This window comes from Leucopleurus acutus (genome assembly GCF_964270905.1).
Source record: "Leucopleurus acutus genome assembly, chromosome: 7".
NCBI classification, from domain to species: domain Eukaryota; kingdom Metazoa; phylum Chordata; class Mammalia; order Artiodactyla; family Delphinidae; genus Leucopleurus; species Leucopleurus acutus.
In genome coordinates this window covers 19,408,741-19,434,545 of record NC_139150.1, presented here as the reverse complement: position 1 = coordinate 19,434,545, position 25,805 = coordinate 19,408,741, and the positions used below count along the sequence as shown (strand labels likewise).

At 49.3% G+C, this 25,805-nt stretch overlaps 1 protein-coding gene across 2 annotated transcripts; it reads left to right on the top strand.

The window, feature by feature from the left end:
* Window positions 1–1,269: 1,269 nt before the first annotated feature.
* Window positions 1,270–24,903, top strand: TMEM268 (transmembrane protein 268). Of its 2 annotated transcripts, none has more exons than XM_082842041.1 (9): window positions 1,270–1,341; window positions 4,595–4,781; window positions 10,084–10,193; window positions 12,637–12,744; window positions 13,804–13,953; window positions 18,351–18,461; window positions 19,266–19,346; window positions 20,569–20,754; window positions 23,516–24,903. In XM_082842041.1, exons 2-9 carry the CDS (start codon window positions 4,673–4,675, stop codon window positions 23,693–23,695), a joined length of 1,035 nt encoding a protein of 344 aa, XP_082698167.1. In that variant the 5' UTR covers window positions 1,270–1,341; window positions 4,595–4,672; the 3' UTR covers window positions 23,696–24,903. The 2 variants fall into 2 exon arrangements, with proteins under 2 accessions (XP_082698167.1, XP_082698166.1); XM_082842040.1 differs by lacking the exon at window positions 1,270–1,341 and adding an exon at window positions 1,744–2,394.
* The last annotated feature ends 902 nt before the right edge of the window (window positions 24,904–25,805 follow it).

Sequence of the window (25,805 nt, the reverse complement as noted above, 5' to 3'; positions counted from 1 at the left end):
ATGAGGATCCTGCCTGGGCAGCATCAGCTGCTTATTCCTCAATCACTGCTCTGCTCGCGTCCCCAAGCACTCCACCTCTGCCTCTGGCAGAGCATGAAGACAGCTATATCTGCCTAAATTAAAATTGCACCCATATTCTGACTCGGCAAGTCCACTTGTAGATAGGCAGCCTGTGGCATGTACCCGGCACTGTGGCTGTGACCATCCCAGCAAGGCCTGCGAGCAAGAGTGGGAATTCCCCTTACATGTCCACGAGCGGAGAGAGGCAAAGGAAAGAAAGCCTTCCTATTACAATACATGGAGGTGTGTGCGCACCCCTTAAAAAGAAACCAGACAGAGAGGAGTGTTCTGGCATGAGGTGAATGCCAAGGAACTTTGCTGAATGAAAAAGCAGGGTGTCCAACAGAATAGAACAGGTTCCCTTTTGTGGAAATGCACAGTGTACACATCTGTCTATACCTTTCTATGGAAATGTACGCAAGGTTAGTGCTTTTCTCAGGGAAGGGGTTAGTTGTCACTGTAGACACCCCTGAAGTCTCGAGTGATGGTGCTGGGGGTGGCAGCCAACGTCTAGTGAGCGGCCATCATGTGTCCTGCAGTTGTGTACACTTCACACCAATTATCTGATTAGAGCTTTACACAATCCCATGAAACAGTATCATCTGTTGTTTACAGAAAACTAAGGCACAGAGAGGTTAAACACTATAGCGAAGATGACCTAAAAAATCGGAGACACCTGGCTTAGAGCTCAGGGAGCCTGATCCCCAAACCGATGCTGTTAACACAGTGCACATATAACTTTTCATTAAAAAACAAGTCCCTAAGAAATTTCTGGTCCAAATATTTCTTCATCCACCGGGTCCCGTGACTGTCAGACATGGGCTGGACCTCAGAGGCAAGCCGCTGCTCTCACGACGGGGAGACGGAGGCTCCGAGGGGGGTTGGAACTCTTTCCGTCCGGGGCGCGGAGACCCCCCTCGCCCCCGCGCCCCAGAAGCGACGTGCGTGGTCGGCGAGCGCCGAGGCGCTTCCCGGCGTCCCGGGAGGGAGCCCGGCTTATGAAAGGCAGCTCCCAGCTCGGTTCCGAAGCTGGTCCGGGAGCCGGCTTCCCTCTGGGCCCCGAGGCGAGCCCGGCGGGCGGCTCCTCCCGGTGGGGTGACCGCGCGGGGCCGCCCCGGCCCGGGGGCGGGACCCAGGAGGGCGGCGCGCGGCGCGGGCGGCGGGCGGAGCGCGGGCAGAGGTGCCCCGAGGCTGCGGCGTTGTGGGGCGGCGGCGCCGCCCGACCTTCGGCGTCCCCGGGACCCCCGGGCGGCGGTGAGGCGGCGACGGCGGCGCGGACGGGTGAGTGTGCGCGGGCCCGGGGCGCGCCCCCTGTGTTTGCGCGCGGGCCCGGGCGCGGGCGGCCGCGAGCCCTGATTTGAGGCGCGCGGGTCCCGTGCTGCCGCTGGGCTCCCGTGTCCTGGTCTGGGGTGGGCGCCGCGGGCCGCGTCCGCGTTCTTCCTGCGCCTTTGGGCCCCATTTCCCTCTGTCGTGCGTGGGAGCTGCTCTCGGGCGGCTCCTGGGAGCCGGTGGGCTTGGGACAGTGGGAGTGATTTCAGGGTGAGGGAGGCCCAGAGGCAGCAGACCCGGGAGGAGACTTGAGGGCAGAACCTGAAGCTAGACTCAGCTGCCCAAGGCCAAGGCCAGATGCGGCGGAGCATCCCTTGCCCGAATGAGCTCGGTTCCGTTGTGGCTCCATCCCCCACCTGGCTCCTTGACCTTGGAGAGTTCACTTTCGTTTCTGGGTCTTAATTTTCTCATGTGGAAAGTGGAGAGCTTGGAGCCATTGTCTCTCAAGGCTTTTCCACCGCAAAACTACTGTGACAGACCCTCTGTGGTCCCTTGTTGGGACTTTCCAGTTTAACAAAATGAAACCTGACTTGTGAAAACTGTAGGAGTCCCCTTCTCCCCCAACACACACGAAGGCACACATGCACACCCCTCAGTGAGGCACAGGGCCTCCTGGGGAAGCTGGGCACTCAGTGTCTGCAGAAATGGAGACCTTTGCTCAGCAGGACTTTTAGGATATCTTCCTTTGCAGAGGCTTGCCACTCAGCTCAAAAAGATGGATAACTGGAAGGTCTGGTTAAGTGGAATCAGCAGTGGGAGTTAAGGAAGCTGGGGAGTGGATGACCCGTTAGTTACAGGAACCTCAGGGCTGTGCTCGCTCCCTGGCTCTGACTCCACCCCTGGTGCCTCTCCCTCCCTCCCTTGTCCCCTAGGGCTAGTGCAGGGCTGAGTGGGGTGGCAGGTCAGGATACACTGATGGGTGATGGGTCAGCACCTGCCCTTGGCCAGTCTTGCCAACAGCCCTCGTGCCCTCTGCAGCCTCCAGGTTGGATGAGGAGCTGCAGGGTGAGTGCAGAGGCTGCCCTGATTGGGCCCATCCTGGCCTCTGGTTTGTACCTCTCCCTACTTGGTAGCCCCTTCTCTTGCTCTACCTTTGCCAAGCCAGGAGCCTCTTTCCCTGCTCCAAGAAGCCTCCTGAAACACTCTTCCCTCATTCCAAGGCGCTGCCGGCTCCCTCTGACTGCCTTCTTTGGTCATTGTCTGTTTGTTATTTCTCTTTCTCTGAGTTTCTCTTTCCCACCAGATGGTGGTACCCAGCAGGGAGGGCTGAACAGGGACTTAAGATTTTATTTCTGGTTTTATAGTTTAGAAAGCACAGGGCCTGGCACTAGAAGGTTCTTAGGCAGTGTCTGTGGAGTAAAAATAATGATTGCTATATTCCTTTTTGCCCCGTGCTGCTCTCGAGTGATTCAGGTATGAATTCTTTAAACCTCACAACAGCCTCATTACATTATTCCCATTTACATGTGTAGAAACTGAGGCAGATACAAGTCACTTGCTCCAGGTCGTACACGTGGGAAGTGGCAGGACTGTGCAGGTTGCTTTTATCCATTATGCTAAATGCCCTTCAGGTGAATGAATTCTCCTGGTTGGGACTTTGTGGAGGCTAATTGGGCCAACTGGGGTGCTGGGATTTCTTCTTCCCAAAGACAATGTCTAGTTGTGGGATTTTGCAGCTAATGAACCTTCCATGCAGTCTGGAAGGATGTCTGTGCAGCCCCAGCTTGTGGGTGGTCCCTCCTGCCTGGAGGAGGGAGGGTGGGCTCAAGGACCTTTCTGAGATTCCAGTACAGCTTCTCCGGGCAGCAGGTTCCTAGCTATAATGTCCCTGGGTTCCTGGTCTGGAAAATGGATCCAAGGATTCTGTTTGTCTCCTGGGCCTAGGATATAATCAGGTGAGGCAGCAAAGGGCCTCAGTTATTGCCAGGTGCAGGGCAGACATCCTTGGGCTGTTGTTGCTTTCATGCCTCTTGGGGGGTACAAGATAAGAAGGAGGAAGTAAGGGGTGATATGACTGACCGGTACTCAGTGATATTTGGGAGTGCCTGCTGTGCGCCAGGCTTGGGCTAGGTACGGGGAGGTGGTCCCTGCCATCCCACAGCTTGGCAGTTCAGATGCCAACTGGAGCTTGTTACTAGATCACACCTGGAAAATGCAGTCTCCGTCTACCCAGTTTTTTTTTTTTTTTTTTTTTTTTTTTTTTGGTGGTATGCGGGCCTCTCACTGTTGTGGCCTCTCCCGTTGCGGAGCACAGGCTCCGGACGCGCAGGTCCAGCGGCCATGGCTCACGGGCCCAGCCGCTCCGCGTCATGTGGGATCTTCCCAGACTGGGGCACAAACCCGTGTCCCCTGCATCGGCAGGCGGACTCTCAACCACTGCGCCACCAGGGAAGCCCGACCCAGTCTTTTTTAAGGCGGTTTAAGGAGGAGGCTCAGTGATAGCCAGACCTGGGTGCTGAGGTTCAGGTGCATGGGCATGAGGGGCTTGTATTCTGCAGCTGGGTAGCCTGGTCCATCTCCTGTCTCCGCAGCTCCCAGCCATCCCACCTTGGGCAGGTCATGTCACATCTTTGACCCTGTTAAATGGGAAAAACCTGTGAGGAAATGGGCCTTATGATGAGCAGGGCACTGGATGCCATACTTAAGTTTCCTTGTGTTACCCCCACAGCAGCTATGCCAGATAGGCCTCCCTGAACCCATTTTACAGATGAGGTCAGAACGGCTCAGGGAGTTAAGTACCTGACAGTGAATGACCCAGAGCATGTGAGGGCTGAGTGAAGGTTCAAATCTGGGTCTTTTGGTGCTAAAATCCTTGCTCTTTCCTTTTCATAACATTTTGCTGCTTTGTATAAACACGGCTCCCCGTGATGAATATACCTATCCTGTACTCAGTCAGGAAGGGAAATCCCAGATGCCTGGGAGTGGGGCCTGGTCAGCTCGTGAGTTCTCTGTGGGCCCCTCGATGTGTCTGAGCTGGAGAAGATCCCAGAGCAGAGGAGGTCTCAGCCAGGCCTTGAAGGGCTTAGCCCTTGCCCCTCACTCCCTCTGAGAACGTTCCTCAGCACGATCGGCAAGTTCACAGTCCAAGGGAAGACTCTGGGTGGCTCTCACTGGTCTGGTGATGGCTTTGGCCTTGAGAGCCTGAGGAGCTTGGCCTGCCCAGGACCAGCCCTGAAGTTCTTTCTCGTGATGTTGTTTTCTGAAGGCAGGCGAAGCTGAGCTGGCTGCTCCAGGATGCACCACAGCTCTGAGAAGGGGAAGCAGAAATTCTGCTGGCTCTGCTATGGCGTGTGAACCGCAGATGGACCCCGGCGGGGCGGCTGGCCCCTTGCCCACCTCCTCCCCTGGGTGGAGCGCCCTGCCTGGCGGGAGCCCTCCTGGCTGGGGGCAAGGTAGGATCATGACCCTTAATTCCTTCCTCCCCTATCCCCCCAGGATGCTGAACTGGACTCACATAGTATGATTGAGGGGAGGGGAGCAGAGGGGCACAAAAGTGTCTTTAGATAAGGGTGGGCATTTGGGGATGTGTTTCCAGGCCACTTTCTGTCATTTCTACCTCTTCTCTCTGTCACCAACTCCTTAGATTGCCCTCTGCCAGGATCCCTGCTGTAGCTTCCTAGCACCTTTCCTCCTTGCCTCTTCTGTTCTCTGCATGGTGTCTCAGAGAGATTTTTTAAAATGCACAGCCAACCAAATCGCTTTCTGTTTCAGTGTTTCCCATTAGGCTTAGCATGAAGATCTATCATTCTCCAGCTTGCCAGGCCTGCCTAAATGGCTCTTGCTGCCCCTGTTCTCTGTTCCTGCCATGCTGCCCTGCCCCAGGACCTTTGCACCTGCTGTCCCTGCTGTGTGTTGTGCCCTTTCCCTGCCTCCTTTTCCCTGCTTAATTTCCATCCATCCTTCAGAGCTAAGTTCAGATATCCCTTCCATGGGGAATCCTCTCCTGATGGCCCAGCCTAAGCCAGGACCCTCTGATATATTCCTGTTTCTCCCTATAGCAATTACCAGTCTGTAATTAAATAATTACCTGTGTAATAAAGTGTTGAATGTCCAGTTTCCTCACTAGAATGTAAGCTCCACGAGTGCAGGGTCCCTGTTTTGCTTTGTTCATCACTGTGTCTATAGTACTTAGCACATGGCTTGGCCCATAGTATTATTATTTTTAAAATTTTATTATTATTTATTTATTTTTCACGGCATTGGGCCTTTGTTGCTGTGTGCAGGCTTTCTCTAGCTGCGGTGAGCGGAGGCTACTCTTTGTTGCAGTGTGCGGCCTTCTCATTGCAGTGGCTTCTCTTGTTGCAGAGCACGGGTTTTTGGCACCCGGGCTTCAGGAGTTGTGGCTCACGGGTTCTGGAGCGCTGGCTCAGTAGTTGTGGCGCACGGGCTTAGTTGCTCCGCGGCATGTGGGATCTTCCCAGACCAGGGCTCGAACCCGTGTCCCCTGCATTGGCAGGCGGATTTTTAACCACTGCACCACCAGGGAAGCCCTTTGCTCATAGTAGATGCTCAATAAGTATTTTGTTGAATGAATGAATGAATGAGTGGCTGGGCATAGGCAAGGGGAGATGGCATTTTGCATTGTGGCTTGTTTCTTAGACGATTTAAAACTTAAAAACAAGGGTTCCTTTTATGACTACTGTTATTAGGAAAGCAGTTCACATACACACATACCAGTAGAATGAAATGGAATGGAATAATTTACCTTCAGCTCTTTGAAGATATAGCTCTACTGGTTTTTGGCAAGCCAGTTCTTGCCCCTTTATAGGAAATAGTTCCCTGTACACACACACACACACACACACACACACACACACACACACACAACACGCTTCTTTGGTAGCTTTTTAGATCCTTTTTCTTAGCCTAGGTGTAAAAACAAGTATTTCTAAGTGGAGGACTTGCAGTTCTCACGTTGAGGAGCAGATGAGAGAGATTATTACCAAGAATCCAGGAACTCATGGTTTGAAAGGGAAACAGAGACACTATGAAAAGTCCTCACATTGCTCAGGCAAACACTGTCCTCATAGTGCAAAGAGCCAGGCTAGGGGAGTGGTTCACAACCTCCATGCCTGGGATCCAGCTCAGTGTGTGTTTTCTGCTCTGTGCTGTGCAGTGGAGGGCTAGTCTGAGGCTCCACACAGCATGACTGCCTGCATTTTGTATGCTACCCTTTCTCTTCACTTCTTCTCTTCTTACTTTCATTTCCCCTGGTACCACCAGGCAAGCTGGTTCTCCTTTCCGAGGTTCAGTTTCCTTTTCCATTGTAATGGTTTTCCACCTTCTAGGAGTCTTAGAGGATTAAATGGAATCACGACTGTGAGCCTAAGCCCGTGCCTGGTGCATAGGATGGGATCAGTCCCTGGTAGCTATTCTTATCGCATTTTATTGTTCTATTTTATTTTGGTCTTGATCTTCTTTTTGTCTGTTTTCCCTCATTTGCTTATTTTTAAATCTAATTTTATCTTTTCATATTTTATTTTATGAAGCCACCTTAAATCCTTTCTGGAACAAGGTGTGGGAAGGTAAAAACCAACACAGCTAAACTGGTGTGCCTTTATGGTAACTTAGGAGCTTTGACAAGCTGGCTTTTAAATTATGACAACAGTAGCAGCCAGTCATTCAGTACCCATTTTGCACCAAGCGCTTAATTTTCATCATCTTAATTATTTGCAAAATCCTCCGCGGTGGATATAATCATCCTCTAAGCGGATGGCCAGGGATTAAACTGTTTCCTCAAGGTGCTCTGTTAGTGAGAGGCTGAGTCACCGTTTGAGCCCCAAAGCATCTAGCTTGTGCTCTCCCCACCTCATTTACACAGGAAGCATTTATTTAGTGCCTACTGTACACCTGGCACTGAACCCAGCTCAGGGGATTCAGTGATGTGCAAAACCAATGTGGGAGTATATAGTCTGATGGAGACAGTGCACTTTAATCAAGTAATTGCATACACATGTGCTCATCTTTGATAAGCATAAAGGAGGAGAGCATGTAGTTATGGGCAGGTTTATCAGACAGATTTGATCTGCTACGAGTTTAGAATGTCAGGGAAGACTTCCTGGGCAAGGGATTAATGAGCTGGAACACAAATGATGACTTGGATATAATGGAGTGAGGCTAGGTGGATGTGTTCTAGGGAGAGAGCCGGAAAAGCATGCACAAAGGCCCTGGGGCGGGAGAGAACACTACATGTCCAAGGGGCTAAGGAGGCTGGGGTGGCAAGACACAGAGTGAGGCTGAGGCTTCAAGGTGAGCTTGGCAGGAGGCTAGTTCTTCGAAGGGCCGGGGCAGCTTGGTAAGGAGGTTGGTTTTTGCCAGAGGACTGGGAGGCTCTTGAAAGTTTTACTCAGAGAATTTGTATTAATCTGATCTGTGCTCTGGCTGCTGTGTGAATGCATCGTAAGAGGAAGAGCAGGTTGGAGAAACCAGTTAGGAGACTACGGCAGGTACAGGGAGAGGTGAAGGGAGCCTGGCCTAGGGTTGTGGTGAAGATACCAAGGGGTGCACGGAGCTGGGAGAGATTTCGTTGGCCCAGGTGGCAGGGCCCAGGGATGGATGGGGTGAGGGGTTAGAGGAGCGTTTGGGTGGGCCAGGGATTCCCAGGGAGGTAGAGCTAGTCATTTTGCTTTAAGACTCAGGGATTAACCCCGAGCTGGACCCTGAGCCAGCAGGTAACATGTTCATGGTTTAATCCCTTCAGTCCTGCCTCCTTTTCTGAGCAACAGCTACAGAAAACGTGCTGAAATATTCAGCTCCCAGCCCTGCGTGGCTGAACGCTGGGATCCTAGAATCTCAGGGCTGGACTACGCAGCAGCTGCCCTGGCTGCTCTCTGGTGGCTCCCTGGGCCTCATACGTGATGGAAGGAGATCTCGGTCCTTCTGTTCAGAGTTTCTCTACTCAGAAGGGAAGTTGGTTTGGCTTCTTTCTGCTGCCCTTCCTCCCTGGACCCGAGGGGATTTCACTGTAGCTGGCCTCCCTCGGGTCTTCTGGTCTGGCTTCATTGCAGCCCTGCAGGGCATCCTCGAATAAATTTGATAGCCATTGTGACAAGCCTGAGATGATGTGTGTTTTTGAGGTATGACTTCACTCGATATATGATTTAAATTGTTGAGCGAGTGCAGAGACACTGGGGAGGGCTTGCCCGTAAGTCAGCGGATTAGTTTTCTGTGACTGTTGTAGCAGGTGCCACTAACAGTGGCTTAGCAAATGCAGTTCTTCTCTTACAGTTCTGTAGGTTAGAAGTCTGACACTGGCCAGACTGTCGGCTCACAGCCTGACAGCCCTGGTCAGCAAGGCTGCATTCCTTTAGGAAGCTCCAGCGGAGAATCTGTTTCCTTTTCTTTTCCAGCATCTAAAGGCCACCCACAGTCCTTGGCTGCTGAAGCCTTCCGCCATTTAAATTTTATATTTATTTATTTACTTGGCTGTGTCGGGTTTTAGTTGCGGCGTGCGGGCGGCACACGGGCTTCTCTCTAGTCGTGGCGCGCGGGCTCTAGAGCACTTGGGCTTAGTTGCCCCGTGGCATGTGGGATCTTAGTTCCCCGACCAGGGATCGAACCCGTGTCGCCTGCATTGGAAGGCGGATTCTTAACTATTGGACCACCAGGGAAGTCCCCTTCCGCCATTTTAAAGCCAGTAATGTTCCATCTCTCTGTACCTTTCTTCCGTAGTCACATCCCTCCTGGCTCTTCTGCTGCCTCCCTCTTCCACTTCTTTTTTTTTTTTTTTTTTTTTTTTTTGCTGCGCTGAGTGGCATGCGGGATCTTAGTTCCCTAACCAGGGATCGAACCTGTGCCCTCAGCAGTGAAAGCGTGGAGTCCTAACCACTGGACCGCCAGGGAATTCCCTCTCTTCCACTTTTGAGGATCCTTGTGATTACAGTGGGCCCACCCAGATAATCTAGGGTAATCTCCCTATTTCAGGCCAGCTGATTAATACCATTAAGTTCACCTGCAACCCCCATTCTCCTTTGCCATGTAAGATAACGTATTCACAGGTTCTGGGGGTTAGGGTGGGGACATCCTTGGGGGTTCACTGTTGTGCCTACCACATTGTTACCTCTTACTTAGACTCCGAGCCCACCAGGGATGTAAGTTGTTTGGTTGCACTTCCTTTGCTATCCTCGAATAAATGTCTGCTGGATCATCTCCTCAGTGTAATTAGTTGTTCAATCTCTGTTTAAATATCCCTTGTGAGGGGGAGCCCACTACCTCCCAGACTTTGTGTGGACAGAGCTCACATTCTTGAGAAGTTCTTCCTTTTTTTTTTGCGGTACGCGGCCCTCTCACTGCTGTGGCCTCTCCCATTGCGGAGCACAGACTCCGGATGCGCAGGCTCAGCAGCCATGGCTCACGGGCCCAGCCGCTCCGCGGTATGTGGGATCTTCCCAGACCGAGACACGAACTCGTGTCCCCTGCATCGGCAGGCGGACTCTCAACCACAGCGCCACCAGGGAAGCCCAGAAGTTCTTCCTTTTATGGTCTCAAATAATGTCCTAAAAGCCTCCGGCCTCAGTTCTGTCTCCTGGGAGCTTTCCAGTCAAGTCCAGTCCTTCTCCCATTGGAGTTGGAGGATGGCAAGTCCCTCCTCGCCATGAGAATGTTCTGAAGGCCAGAGGAGGTGATGCCGTCAAGGTCTGGGCTCACCCAAAGTCCTTATTGCTCAGCCCGATGAAGCTCCTGGTCTGCTTTCAGAGCTCCACAATGGCCAGGTCCTCACAGTTCTCCGGATTGACAATACCTGTGCACCCATCTCCTTCGATCTGGGAGCCGCCGAAGAACAACTGCAGACCTGGGGCATTCAGGTGAGCACTGACTTTATGGAGTCCTTAGTACTTCTTCTTCCATCCATCCATCCATCCATCCACCTGTCTGTCCGTCTATCTATTCTATCATCCAGTTATTCACAACATTTTTATTAAACACCTACCCTGTGCTCAACATGGTAGGGAATATAAGGAAGATGTCCTCTCCTTCCAATTAATTTACTTAACAGATGTGTGTTTTGGGGTGTCCACCCTGTGCTGGCCACTTAGGCGGTCACTGAGTACTACAGAGGTGACTAGGTCCCCGTGCCTGGTGTCACACTGCTCACAGAGCCCAGTGGGTGAGATAGACATGCGTCAGGTAAAGCAGAACAGTATGGTATAAGTGCTGCAGTAGAGGGATGCACAAGACATTGAAGACATTCACAGGAGAAAGTGATAAACTCAGCTCAGGGAGCAGTGGTTATGAAAGTGTCCGCCTTAAGACTAAAGCAGCCCGTTATTATACTGGCAAAATGGGTTTATTCGGTAATAGCAGAAAGTTGCAATTCGGGACAGGCATGCTATAGTAAAAACTGGGCAAGTCTGGAGAAACGAAGGAAAGGACTGTTGTTTTATAGAGGTTAAAGAGAAGTTGGGAGGAGCTCTTATAAACAAGGAGGCCAGTGGGGGAAACTGGGGGTTCCAAGTGTAGTGGCTTTTCATTGGCTGAGTTGTGACAGCCTCTGGTTGGCTGGGCTATTGCCAGGCGAGGAGAAAATCTTCCTCCTGCTGAGGTAGTAAAAGGCAGAAACCGACCTTCTTCCTGTTGGAGATGCAAGGTGATTCTCTTCGCGTTTGGAGTCTGCGGATGACAATGAGTGGTAGGGCATGAGAGCACCTCCTTCTGGCCTTCCCAACTCCAGTATAAATGAGCTTTCCTTTATTCATTCTAACAAAAGCTTTGCAGAGGAGCAGATACTTGACCTGGGCTCTTGAAGGAAAAAAAGGAGTTTGCTGGGTGGACAGGAGGAAGGGCATTTTAGGAGAAGGAACTGCTTCTGCAAAGGGAAGGGTGCGTGAATTCATTAGATGATAATGCAGTACCTTCAAGCATAGTGATTCGAGGCATAGGCTTCACGGGGGTTCATAGATCTGGATGCAGATCCAGCTCAGCTGCCTACTGCCTGGGTGACTTTAGGCAGGTGACTTAACCTCTCTGAGCCACAGTCTCATCATCTGTAAAACGAGGGCAATATTAATACTTATTACACAGGGTTTTTGTATGGATTAAGAGAAGTAGTGCTCGAGGAACACGTGCACTGGCCCTGGCACATAGCAAATGTTCAATAAATTGTGGTATTGCTATTAAGTTCCCACAGGTGTGGTTCTTGTCCTTCTCAAATCCTCCAGCATGATGAGGCCTTCATCTTCCCTGCCCAGGGAGGATTATTTATGGCTGAGGAAGCTACATTGCTAATTTTACCTTGAAGACTTGAGAGTTTACTCCTTTAAAACAGAATTGCATTATGGTTTAAAACAACATTTTATCACCATTAAAGGGAAACTTTCCAAGTCGACAGTACTAGCCCCACATCAGCACATGAGCTGGTTTTGCTTCCCACGCTTCCTTTCAGCCTTTGTACAAAAGAACGTTTTTCTTAAAACAGTTGTCTTCAGATTGGGTTTTCTTAACTGATGAACAGTTTACATCTTGTTCTACCATGTTCCTAAATATCTCTATTGATTAAATTCTGTGTTCTTAAGCAATCCATTCTCATAGGACCTTTGCTCTATGACATTTTTTGTTTGGGCAGGAAGATGTGAATTTTCAGTATCTTGGACTGTATTAATAGTTATTGATGGTACAGTTTGAGAATAACACTTGTGTATCAAGTGTTCACTACGGAACCAGCACCGGGCTTGTGTACACATACACTTAGACACACATATCTGTCTAAGTAAGAGAACAGAGGCCCCCAAAGATGTCCAGATAATATGTGTCTACATACTATACGTATATTTATTGTATTTATTGTAAATATTGTATATGTATTATCTTATTTAATATGCCTATCACCTCTACAAGTTGTACTTTGATTATCATTTTATTTTATTTATTTATTTTTTAAAATTTTATTATTTTATTATTTATGGCTGGCTGACTCCATGGCCTGCACCTTAACCATTAGGCTGTCCTGGATCTGCTGTGAGGTGCTGAGCCTTGGGCTACAGGGATCCCTCTCCTGGATGTCCTCCTGGATCTCGAGCTGTCCCACCTCCCCAGTGGTGCCTGTCCTTCTCTGAGCTGGAAGCTGCACCCTGTGATTGCCACGCCGTGCTCCATGCTCCCCATTCTGCCTTTGGGGGCAGCCAGGAATGCACCTCATCCCCCTTCCACGTGATAGCCACGTGAACTGGCCACAACACCCCTGCTGGTGGGAAGGAGTGGGGTGTGGTTCTCCGTGGCTGACAGGTCTCTTTCCCTTGGGTGGCCAAGCAGGTCCCGGCTGAGCAGTACAGGAGCCTGGCTGAGAGTGCCCTCTTGGAGCCCCAAGTGAGAAGATACATCATCTACAACTCGAGGCCTATGCGGCTGGCCTTCGCTGTGGTGAGAGCGAGGGGGGCCTCTGAGGCACTGCTAAATTCGGCACAGTGCCCTGGAGCCTGTTGGTGTGGGTCACGGGTTTGGGGGCTGGTGGCTGGGCTGCCTGGGAGAGAGCAGTACACCTGGACCTGGGTTTGGTGTAAGAGGAGATTCATGGGGGAGAGTTGTAACCAGCTCCCCATGCAGAGGATGGGAGGCAGGGTTTATTAAGGCCAGAGCTGGGGGATTGGGAATCGGTAGACCCACCACTGAGGCTCTGGGCTCAGTGTCTGGCTTTGTCAAGGCTTTCCTCCTCTCTGGCACTTGGTTTCCCCATCTGTTCAACAGATTGGTCTATTTCAGCTCTAGTCACATATGTGTGTGTGTATACATATAAACATATGTTTACACCTATATATATATACGTAAACACACACAGGCAGACAGAATATGGCACAACCAGTGTTGGAACCCGGGCACTCTGGTTTCTGCATCTGTGCTCTTAACCACTGTGACCTGCCACTCCTCTGTATGTATAAATGGTCAAAAAGCACTCTTGACTCCCATGTCCTGCTTCTGGGAGGGGAAGGGATGGCCACTGGCAGTTACTGATTTCCTAAGAAGTGCTAGGCTGTTACATAGGTTATCTTATTAACCCTTATAACAACACTGTGAAGTAGGTATTATTATCCCCATTTTACGGATGAGGAAACTGAAGCCCAGAGAGTTGTTACAACTTGTCTAAGGCCACCTGGCTGTTGAAGGATCAACGTGGGCTTCTGATTCAAATTTATCTCACTCCCAAGCCCCCCCTCCCTTTTCTGTTTTATTTGAATTCAGAGTAAGCAAGGATTTGGAGTGGCTATTCGAACCCCTTGCCTCTCCCTTTGCTTTTGAACAAAGAACAAGGGCCCATTCTCACAGACCACCCCAATCTCCCGCCCCCATCAGTCTCTGACTGGGCTTGTGAGCTCGCGCATCCATGGAGGGCGTCAGAAGTGGCCAGAGGGTGTCCCTTGGAATGGAGCAGCTTCGTTTGAGGACTGGTGTTGCTGACGGTGCCCTTTCTCTGGCTTCTTGCAGGTGTTCTACGTGGTGGTATGGGCCAACATCTACTCCACCAGCCAGATGTTCGCCCTGGGGAACCACTGGGTGGGTGTGCTGCTCGTGACCCTGGCTGCCATGAGCCTGACCCTGACTCTTGTGCTCATTTTCGAGAGACACCAGAGGAAGGTAAGACATCCGGGGACTCCAGCCATGCTCCCTCCAGAAAGGCTGTGTGGACAGGATAATCCCAAGTCAGATTTTTCTTTTACCTGCTTCAAAGAATTTCCCCAACCATGAAAATTCACCCTGGCCCGTGTGCCCAGTGACTAAAAGAAATCAAATCACACGTGTGATTAAATCCTTCCTGTTTTTCTCTCTGATGCCTGTGGGTTGTTTTTCTGGAAGCAGGCTGTGTTTTGAGAGAGTCTGGGAGTGGGGAGGATGACACTTTGAGGCGACTGAGCCCTTCCATGCACCTCCTCTGCCTGGGTGCTCGCCACGGCCCTGTGAGCGAGGGTGTTTCCTGGACCCACCTCACAGCATGGGGTACCTGGGGAGAGGTGGATGGACTCTACCTGGTGCTTGGTTGACAGTTGTGTCTCATTTAACCCCGGTAACGACCTCTGAGGCAGAGAGTGGGTGGGTGATCAGGGAGTTTAGGTAACTTGTCCCAATCCCACTCTGAGTGGCAGAGTGGAGGTTCAAAGCCTGAACCCTCTGATTCCTGATCTCATTCACAAAGGAGATCGATACCCCCTGGCTTAATGTATGGTTTGCTAATTGTCTTCTGCTTCTTCAACATCTGTCTTTTGTTACTGTTGAGCACTTCATATGTGGTAGGTCATCACTAAATGCTTTACATCCATCAACTCATTAACCCCCCCAGTAAATCTCTGGATAGAGGCTTTTACGTTCATTTTGCAGGTGAGGAACCCGAGGCTCCGAAAGGCCCAAGAAGTAGTCCAAGGTCATGCTGCTAATAAATAGCAGAGCTCGAATTCAAGGCCAGGACGCTCAGATTCCAAGCCACATTCTCAGTCAATACCCAACTGTATTGGTGTTCTGTGGCTGTAACAGATAACCATAAATGTAGTGGCTTAAAACAACAGAAATGTGTTGTGTTACAGTTCTGTAGTTTAAAAGTTTGACGGGGCTGGGCTGCCTCCTTTCTGGAGCCTCTAGGGGCGGAATCTGTTTCCTTGTCTTTTCCAGCTCCTGGAGGCCACCTGCGTTCCTCGGCTCATGGCCCCTTCCTCCATCTTCAAAGCCAGCAGTGGTGGGTTGAGTCCTTCTCGCATTCTTGACTCTGAGTCTTCTGTCTCCCTCTTCTACTTTCAAGGCCCCCTGTGATTACATTGGGCTGTCTAGATAATCTGGGACAATCTTCCCATTTTAAGGCTAATTAGCAACATTAATTCCATCTACACCCTTAATTTTTCTGTGCCAAGTAACATAAATTCACAGGTTCTGGGAAGTAGGATTTACACATCCTTGGGGGACCCTTATTCTGGCAACCACCCGTCCGCTGTCTTTCCAGCTGCTTCAGAAGCTCCCCCAGCACCTGGCACAGAGCTGGACTTTGAGATCTTTAGCAAACACTCCACTCTTGCCTCACTCAGGAGGAGAGGGCGGGATGTTGGGAAATGTGGTCAGGGTTGAGGGGTATGAATTCCATTTAGTGCCTGTGCTCACAGGGACAAATAGGAACTTCATGGCTTAATCATTCTGAAAGGATCTTTGTCGGGCTTTGCGATGAGGCTGACAGAATAATGCTGCCCTTGGGCTCTGCTGAAGCTCTCATGGCCCCTGTGTTTGGCCTATAAAAAAATCAGTGGGGCTGGCTGCTTCTGCAGCAAGAACCTTCTCTTGGGGAGGGGGAAGAACAAAGTGCCCTGCTTTATCAGGAGCAAGCAAAATACCTGGCACCTGGCAGGTGCTTCAGGGAGGCAGTTCAGGGAATGCCTGATGTGGCTCTCTGCCTCCTTCCTCCCTTTCTTCCTTATTCAGCTGGCATTTATGAAGCCTCCGCAAGTGCCTAGGAGATGTGCTAGGCACAGGGCACAGAGACAAACAAGACCCTGGATCTTTACGTGTAGAGGCAGCATGGAGGCCCCAGGTACATAATAGCCCTTCTGTCATCACTGTTTGTTGATCCCCTCCAGGATCCTTACTTTCTCATATGACCATCATTTAATGAGCACTTATTATGTGTTCTGTGTTTGGGGCCTGATATCCATGCCCAACAACCACCTCACAAGGAGGCAGGGTACCTCTGCCATTTGCTAGCCCTGCAGCCTGGGGTGATTTATTATTTAACCTCTCAGGGCCTTAGTTTTCTCATCTGTACAATGGGATAATAATTTTAGCTCCCTCATAGGATTGTTGGGAGAACTAAATGACTTAATACATGCAACGTGCTTATAATCTTACTTGGTGTTACAAAGATGCTCACTATGTATCAACTGTTATGATTCTTTACTCTTCACTAGTGGTGAAACCAAAGCTCAGAGAGGTTAAGTAACTAGTCTGTGGTCACACAGCCTTGCTCAGGTCTTCCTCTGAGCCTCAGCTCAAGGACTTCTTTATCCTCGGATCCCTCATCTCTCAGGACCATGCCGATCCCCCTTCCTGACCATTGTCACTCTTACTGTTTGTGTCCTACCCGCATCACATAGCATCCTTGAGAGCCTCAGCATTTGTACACACTGCCTTGTTTCCCCCTTGTTTGGGTCATTATTAGCCTTTTTCAAGATCAGAAGGCTTATGAAGGCAGGCAAGACTCTGTCTTTTATCCCCTAAAGAGTAAAACACATCACTAGGGTATGTTGAAAATTCCTAAAAATATTCGTTTTGTGGCCAACATGGTACAGTGGAAAACATGGTGTTTTCAGTTGAGTATCGTCATCATAAAGATATTACTAGGTGACATATATCGAGTGTTCATTCTTCCAGGTGTCCTACGTGTATTAACTCATTTCATCCTTATTCTAACCCTTATTGTTAGGGGGTGTTATCTCCAATTTGGACGTGAGGGTGTGGAGGCAGAGATGGTGACTAATTTGCCCAGGGTTATATAGGTAGTTAAGAGATGGAGTCAGGACCTGAAATCTTGGTGATAGGGGTTTCTGAAAGGGTGAACACCCTTGCTAAAGTTCTAGGCAAAACAAAATATAATCACCCCTTGATTTTTATAATACAGGCAGACTTTGGAGATATTGTGGGTTTGGTTCCAGACCACTGCTATAAAGCGGATATCACAGTAAAGAGAGTCACACGAATTTTTTGGCTTTCCAGTGCATATAAAAGTTATGTTTACACTATACTGTAGTCTATTAAGTGTGTAAAAGCCCTATGTCTAAAAAAAAGCAATGCACATAACTTAGTTAAAAAATAACGCTAGTGGAAAACTGGCGTCAATAGACTTGCTCGACTCAGGATGTCACAAACATTCAGTTTGTAAAAAAAAAAAAAAAAAGGCAGTATCTGTAAAGCGCAGTAAAGCGAAATGCAATAAACGAGGTGTGGCATTCCTGGAAAATTCAATGTATTTTAAAACCTATTCACAAAACACTTTAGGTTTATATGTAAAATGGAATTAGGTTGGCCAGTCAGAGAATTATGAAGAGAGTTTTTCACATGTGCTCGTGCCCAGTGGGACATTTAGGGTTCAGGTAGGCTGGGGGACAGTTCTTCCACGTGCAAAATTCTCTGTCATGGGACGTGGCCTACAGTGGAAGGCATGTGTTTAGCATCCCTGGTTCTCGTCCCTAAATGCCAGCATTGCCTGTCCTGTGCCTGTGACAACCGTAAGGGCCTTCTCACACATTCAGAAGCTCCCTACAGGGGTCCTTCCTGTTTTGGGGACCATTGTCCTCGATTGGGTTGCCTTCTAATTGCATCTGAAAGTCCTTGTAGGGTCTTATAGAGCTTTGGGTCCTGTCACCCTTCCTCTCCTCTCCTGCCCGGTCTGCTTAGAGCTTTGGGTCCTGTCACCCTTCCTCTCCTCTCCTACCCGGTCTGCTTAGCACCTACTTTGTCATCCATGGCGTCAGTTGGTTCTGGTGGGAAAAGAAGGAGATGGATTCCCAGAGCCCCCCTCCGAGGGCCAGTCACTGGGTTAGGTAGTATGGAAAATAGGTGCTTTATTTCCACAATCGATGCTCAGAGCTCTCCAACCCCCTCCTCCTTCAGATATGTGTGGCCCCCGACTGTGTCCCAGGCACCGGGTTAAGTGCGTCACACGCACAATCTCAGTTCAATCTCACCATGTTCCTAAGGGCCGGAGATGTTTTTTATCCTTCTTCAACAACTGAAGAAAGCAAGACTCAGAAGGGACACATTTGTCCAGGGCCACACCGCCGGGAAGTAGCAGAGCTGGGCTTCACCCGAAGCTCTCTGACACTGTTGAATTTATTGTCCCAACAATGCCACAGTCTGTTTTATAGGGGAGACAATGGATGTGTCTTGGAGACCAGGATTGTCCCGTGGTGCCTCGGGGAGGGACAGTGTGTGGTTATTGCTCAGGCCCAAGAGCTCCCCAGCAGCATGGAGGTTGGGCCATGGGGCTGGCGTTTGTCCTACAGGCCAACGCCAACACGGATCTGAGGCTGGCGGCTGCCAACGGAGCCCTCCTGAGACACCGGGTGCTGCTGGGGGTGACAGACACGGTGGAAGGCTGCCAGAGTGTGATTCAGGTACTGTGTCTCGGAGTGACCTCTCCAGTGGACCCACTTTGGGGCTGGGCTCTCCCAGTCTGTGCAGTGTCCCCCGGAGTCTGCTAATGGAGATGGCGTCGGCAGCCCCTCCTTCCTCTCTGCTCCAGTGTTTCTTTCTGGAGACTCCTCTCTGGGTGGTAACCAGCAGCCTAGAACCTCCACGAGGCGGGGCTGGAAGGGAAGCTCGGCGACCGTCCAAGCCACGTTCCTCATTGAACATATATTCAGCAAAGAGATGGGGCCTCCTCTGTTTCGAGCCTTCAGTACCCAGACAAGGTCCCTGGGGAGGCAGGTCAGACCCTGAGGGCCTTGTCCTCCTGGCATGGTTGTTTTCTTGGCCCCAAGGCAATGGGGAGATCTGAAGTGACTAGAAAGAGGTCCCACAGTGGGTCTGGGACACAGCTGGGCTGGTTGAGGCCCAGGGCGTCTGAGCCTGGCTGGGCTCTGCCTGGGAGGATTGATCAATCTCAGCACCCCGTCCGCGTTCTTAGCCGGTGAGGGGCCCAGGGTGTGGGTACGGGTGGGCCCCCAGCGGGCACAGGGTTTGACATTTTCCAAATCTGCACACGAAGCCACTTGTCTACCAGACCCCGTCGTGCGGGGGGGGGGGGCTCTGGGAGAGAGCAGAATGGCATGCTCACGCCGGGGACCGGGATGAACCTGGTCATCCCCAGAAGGGCACGCCTCCAGTGAGGAGGCGGGAGGTGAGGCCCGTCTCAGAGATGGAGAGTTCAAGGTCGGGTGGGTTTTGGCCTCAGCAGTCACGGCTGCTTCTCTCCCCAGCTCTGGTTTGTCTACTTCGACCTGGAGACCTGTGTGCAGTTTTTGTCCGACCATGTTCGAGAAATGAAGACGAGCCAAGAGGTGAGATACCTTAAGTGAAAAGCAAAAAAATAAACCAGGAGGCTAGATTGTATAGATTGCATTACCTCAGCGTTGGAACAAGTGTCTAAGGGAAAGTTACTTGGAGGGAAGAATACCTCTGTGGAGTCATGGTTGTTTTTGCCTAGGGAATTATGGCTGTTTTTCTCTTCCTTTTTAAAGAATTTTTTTTTAAATAGAATTATTTATTTATTTATATTTAATTTTTGGCTGCGTTGGGTCTTTGTTGTGGCGAGCGGGGGCTACTCTTCGTTGCGGTGCGCGGGCTTCTCATTGCGGTGGCTTCTCTTGTTGCGGAGCATGGGCTCTAGGCGCTTGGACTTCAGTAGTTGTGGCGCGTGGGCTCAGTAGTTGTGGCTTGCGGGCTCTAGCGCGCAGGCTCAGTAGTTGTGGCACACGGGCTTAGTTGCTCCGCGGCATGTGGGATCTTCCTGGACCAGGGCTCGAACCCATGTCCTCTGCATTGGCAGGCGGATTCTTAACCACTGTGCCACCAGGGGAGTCCTCTTTTCCTTTTTAACTAGTTGCATTTTCCACATTTTCTACAGTGAATATAAATTTTATCTATAATAATAATAATAAATAACAGTGAGAATATATTTCATTTATAACAACAACAATAATAAAGATTCTGGCAGAGGAAAATACCATATATTTAGATGACTTTCACTTGTTTGAAATCCTGAATGTTTTGAGAAGGAACGGGGAGAGTTTGCTCCAGTTCCACAGAGGAGGAAACTGAGGCTCTGAGAAGCCGCATAGCTGGTTGGTGATGCTAAGTTTGGAGCCCAGCTCGCCTGTCCTCGAGCCCTGTGCTTCTTCCCTGGGATCCATTTTCGGGCCCCCGCAAGTGCTGTAGTTGGCTTTGAAGTCAGGATCGTGGCTTAGCCCTGATCCGGACCCATTGGTTCCTGTGTGGCTTTGGGCAATTCCTTTGAGCTCCAGTTTGCTCATCTGCAACATATGGGTAAAGATTCCCACGTCCCAGGCTGCTTTGAGGAGCAGATGAGAGCATGGAAGGAAAAGTGCTTCTGACCATACTTTTGCAGGAATGATCTGATCTCTCCAGAGTCTCCTGAGGTCAGCATCTGAGTCTGTAGACGGTCTATCCGTCCTGTGTGGGTCTGCGGCTTAGGGAACCACCCGGCATCCTCCATCCACCTAACTTAGGACACCACCGAGCCCCTCTCTGTTTCCTTTGCAGTCCTTGCTGAGAAGCAGATTGAGCCAGCTGTGTGTTGTCATGGAGACTGGGGTGAGCCCCACGGTGGCCGAGGGGCCGGAGAACCTGCTGGAGGAAGCTCCTCTCCTGCCCAGCAGTCCTCGTCCCACGGAGAGGCCACTCATGCAGACCGAGCTTCGCCAGCTTATTCCTGAGGCTGAGCCGGAGGTAACAGGCACCTGGGCCAGTCAGGTCCCCTCCTCCCCAACCAGGTGTTTGCATAGAGCCCGTCTGGGGCTCTCAAGTTCTAGATTCCTGGGGACATGCCTTTACTGGGTTGGTAGGGACCATACACGTCTTCTAGCCTACCAGTTTTCAATATTCTTTTCCTCACGCCAGCACTTTAAAAGATAGCTTAGAGGAATCATTTTATACTTATTGGGTGCCCCCTCACCCCATTTAAAAAATATCTTGGTATTCTTTTGTGTAGTTCTACTGGATATGTAGTTGCATATTGATGGATCATAGCCTACCTAACCATGAACACGTTGATGAATATTTGGGTCATTTTTAAATCTATCAATCAATCTATCATCTCTCCATCCATCTCCTTAAATTGCAGTTGGATATTTAAATCTTGTATGCATCTCTGTTGAATTCCATTTCCTCCTGCTCCAGAGTTCTGTTGGGTCCTGCCACCCAAGCTGTCTGTTGGGTATGGTCAAGAGCTAGTAGACCAGAAGTCTGGTAATGTGGTTTGTAGCTTGTGCAACCCTCTTCTCACCATGAGGACAGACCCACTGTCCGGGAGACATGCAGTGAGGGGCAGGCAACCTGTGGCAGGGTGTGATACAGGAGAGCACTTGCATTTTCTTTTTAGCCAATAGATTTGGGGATTAAAGGTCCAAACCAGCCCAGACTTTCCCTTTTGCATGGATGGGGAGTGGGGTGACCTGCAAATAGGACCATTATGAGAGAAAATGATAAATATATTAATCTCTTCAAAGAGCTGAAAAGATTGATAAGATCACGTTCTTTCTTGTGCATGCATGTCTGGGTTTATGTGAAATAGTTCATTAACTATGATGGGTCTTTTAAATTATTTTTTCAAATTCATTCAAACCAATAGTAATACAATTTCCTGTCATGAATATCAAGTCTCAGTGTGTGTGCACATGTTTTTAAAGTAGCTGCCCTTATAAAATAGCAAAGGAAAATACAAGCAATGCCCAAGTCTCAACGTGGGCCAGACTGTCATATTTCAGGAGGAACCCAGTGTGTGCAAAAGGCGGAGAAATAGTTATAATGACCTCTTTCATTTTCACAGGTTTTTATCATGCATAAAATTCTTTAGCATATCCTCTGAAGTATAGATTATTTTCCCTTCTTCCTTGATGGGTGAAGTAAGCTTCCAAGAGGTCAGCTGACTCACCCAAGTTCGCAGAACAAGGGAGAATGTGGCAAAGTCCAAGGCAGAAACCAGTCCTATGATTCTCAGGAGGCCAATTTCTTGTCACAGTTCTTTGTTTCTTATGTTATCAATTTTAGAATAAATGGGCGGGAAGACCAATCTGAGTTAGTAAGTGGTAGGCTGCTTGACGTTTTCAACATTTTTCTAGCACAAAGGATAACTCCAAGGAAACACGGATCCTACAGAGCTAGGTGGAATTTCTGCTTTTTGAATAATGATAATGGTAGTGATATTGATGCCATTTATTGCGAATTAGGTATTGGGCTTTCTATCCATTAGTGCTTTTAGTCCTCACTCCAGCTCAACCAGAAAGGTGCTGTGATTTTCTGTCTTACTGCTGAGGAAGTGGGCTAAGCAAGGTGAAGTGACTTTGCTCAGGGTCCATCCCAGGGTGGCTGAGCTGACATTCCCATTTGGCCCTTTTGATTTAAAAGCCTATTCTTGACCCCTAACTGTATTGACGTAAACAGGCTGGGTGTAACCCACACTTTACTTCATTACATTCAGACTGGACACAAGTACTGTGAAAGACTTCCATGCCACACAAAAGAAACTGGAGCATCTTTGCTGGAATCCCAACTGCCAGACAGGTGGATGGAACTTTAGAGACCAAATGTGTTAAGAGCATGCATTAAATACAATTAAAAAATTTTTTTCCTCTTTTTCACTTTTTAATTTTTTTCACTGCAGTAAAATATACATAGTATAAAATTCACCGCCTTAACTATTTTTAAGTGTACGATTCAGTAGCAGTAAGCGCATTCACATTGTTGTGCAACCATCACTACACCCTCCTCCAGAACTTTTTCATCTTCCCAAATTGAAACAACATACCCATTAAATACAAATTCTTTTACCTTACCCAGCCCCTGAAAACCACCATTCTACTTTCTGTCTCTATGAATTTATTGCTCTCGGTGCCTCATATAAGTGGAATCATACCGTATTTGTCTTTTTGTGCTAAATCCAGTTTTGATAAGCACTTTTAATATAGGAGTACTGTCTGAAGCAATTCAGCAGGTACTGCTGTGTATGACTTGAAGAATCCTGCTGTCAGAGGGGTATTCCCCCAACCATGCCTCCATTTACTGGTGATTTTCTTCAAGTGCATTACCTTGATGGCATGTACTTTACAAAATCACAGACACTTGAAACTGGAAAAGTGTGTGTGTGTGTGTGTGTGTGTGTGTGCGTGCACAATTGGCTGGTATAAACCAGTGGTAATTCCTCTAGTGCTTTGAGGCTCCCTAGCTTTTTTGTGCACATTATTATCACCTATTAGCAGTTAGGTTACCACCTCAGAGATGTGGAAACTGAGGCTGCAGGAGCTCCACAGAGCTTGAGAGCTGGAGTTCCAGACCAGATTCAGGCATCTTGCAGCTGTCCCGGGTGAGGGCCTTGCCGGGTTCTTCCTAGTGAGCATTACTGGTGGTCCAGGGGTGTAAGGACCACTGGGCGTACCCCTCATGCTTTAGACACTTTTCTGTGGCCCTCACTCTTTTTCCCTACCTCTTCCAGGAAATGGCCCAGCAGCTGCTGGCAGTGTTTGGTGGCTACTACATCCGGCTCCTGGTGACCTCTCAGCTCCCCCAGGCATTGGGCACACGACACACAGACTCTCCAAGGATTCCATGCCCCTGCCAGCTCATAGAAGCCCACATCCTGGGCACAGGGTGCTGCCCATTCCTGGCCAGGTGACCTAGGGACAAAGGTACTCATCTTCTTCCAAGGCTGAAGGTGAGAAGTCAGGGAGGCCTCAGGAGCCCAAGGTGGCCGACGGTGAGCCCTAGGCGAGGAGAGCAGCATCTGGGGGCACTCTGAGGCTGTCAGTCACGTCAGCACTGTGAATATTGTGCTCACTCCAGGACCCTGCACGAGAATGGCTTGTCAATGTCCCACACTGGCCCCTGGCCTTTGCAGAAGCCGAGGGTCCCACTCTGAGGTACTTTCTGTGCTGCTTAGAACTGTGGGCATGGATGAAAGGGCCACCCGCACATCCCTTTCATTGTCTGGAGAGCCCAGGAAATGTGAAGATGACCAGACTGGACTGAATGTGTGTCCAAAGCTTGGTCTCAGGTGATGCTTCTGTCCCCACCCCCTTCTTGTCAGATGGAGACTCAGGGAGGACACTGCTCTTTGTGGCATCGCCTTGGGCCCCTTAGATTATAAGAAGCCTCTTCCCAATCTGAAGTGAAGAAGTAAATTCTGAGAACGTTCTCCATCTTTAAGTTGTTTCTTTCCTACATTTTCTGAAAAAAGATGGCACTTGGGCTTGTATGCTAGCACACAGGCCTTGAGGAGTAGGAAACAGACGGCCTGTAACTGCTAATGGGAATATTTGGAAGAGACTGATCCTGTCTGATTGGAGGACATATTTTGTTCACAGCATGCTTGCTTGTGGGATGGTTTCATACTGCAGACGGAGAATGGCCGTGTGTTCCTTGACACTAACACTGTCCTGGGGTGAAGCGTAATCTGTCACTTGTGGAATTCCATGAAGAACTCAGAGGCTGCCAGGTGCTCTGCTTCTGAACAAGTTTGAAGACCCGTTGTTCCCTAGGCCCAAATCCAAAAGCCCTAGCCTGGCATTTAAAGGCTCCCCAGCACCTAAGACCTGGCCTTCATCTGCAATTTTGGCTTCATCGCCCATAAAAATCCTTCGTAGGTTGAAACTCTTTTCCTGGACTGACATACCTGTTCCTTTGTATGTGCTGGACTCCTATGCATGCTTTTGTAAAAAAAAATTCTTTTTAATTGAGGTATGGTTGACGTAAGATATATACAAGGTTCAGGTGTACAACATAGTATTCACCATTTTTAAATGTTATACTCCACTTATAGTTATTATAAAATATTGACTGTATCCCTTGTGTTGTACAATGTATCTTTGTAACTTATTTATTTTATACATGGTAATTTGTACCTCTTATCCCCTCCCCCTATCTTGCCCCTCCCCCTCCTATGCATGCTTTAATGCTCACGTTTCCTTACCCCTCCTTCAGGAAGCCTTTCAACATAGCCAGACCTGCCACTCTCTGCCTCCTTTATTTTTATTTTTATTTTTTAAAAATTACCTCTTAATCCATGAATCCAAATCATCTCACTTTTTTTTTTTTTTTCCCCACGCCACGTGGCTTGCGGGATCGTAGTTCCCCGACCTTGGATTGAACCCAGGCCACCGCAGTGAAAACACTGAGTCCTAACCACTGGACCGCCAGGGAATTCCTGACTCTGCGGCCTTTAAATTCTTGATGTAGTTGCTGCTTTTACTCATGTTTTATGTTATTGATTCTGTTTTCCTGTGCATATACCTATTCTTCTAGCTAGACTATAAGCTCCTCAAGGACAAAGACTGCACCTTGTACTTTTTGTGCATGACCTGGACTTGCTAAGGAAAAAAATCCTGTGGACTGAGTGCTTTGTCATCTCTATAGTAGCTTTTGCAAATTACTCTCTGTACTCAGTTGAATGATGAAGTTGTCACAGACTGGGGTTCTGGTCCTGAACTGCCACTTTTAGCTATGTAACTTTAGGCTGGTCCTCAGTCTACACATCTGTATAGTGGGTAGATTGGATGATTCTTAATGGCCCTTTCAAAGCCAAAGATCTGGGAATTTCCATCTTTTTCTGTTCCATTTTAACCCTTGGCCTTTCTCTCTGTTATGCCTTTATCTACATGCAGAAAGGTTCTGTAGACCCACATCAGGTGAGGTGTCCCAGACCTGATACCCCTTTGGATGGAACACTGGCCTAGCCAGCAGGAGAGCTGTATTCTCATTTCAGATCTGCTACTTCTTAGCAGTGTGAC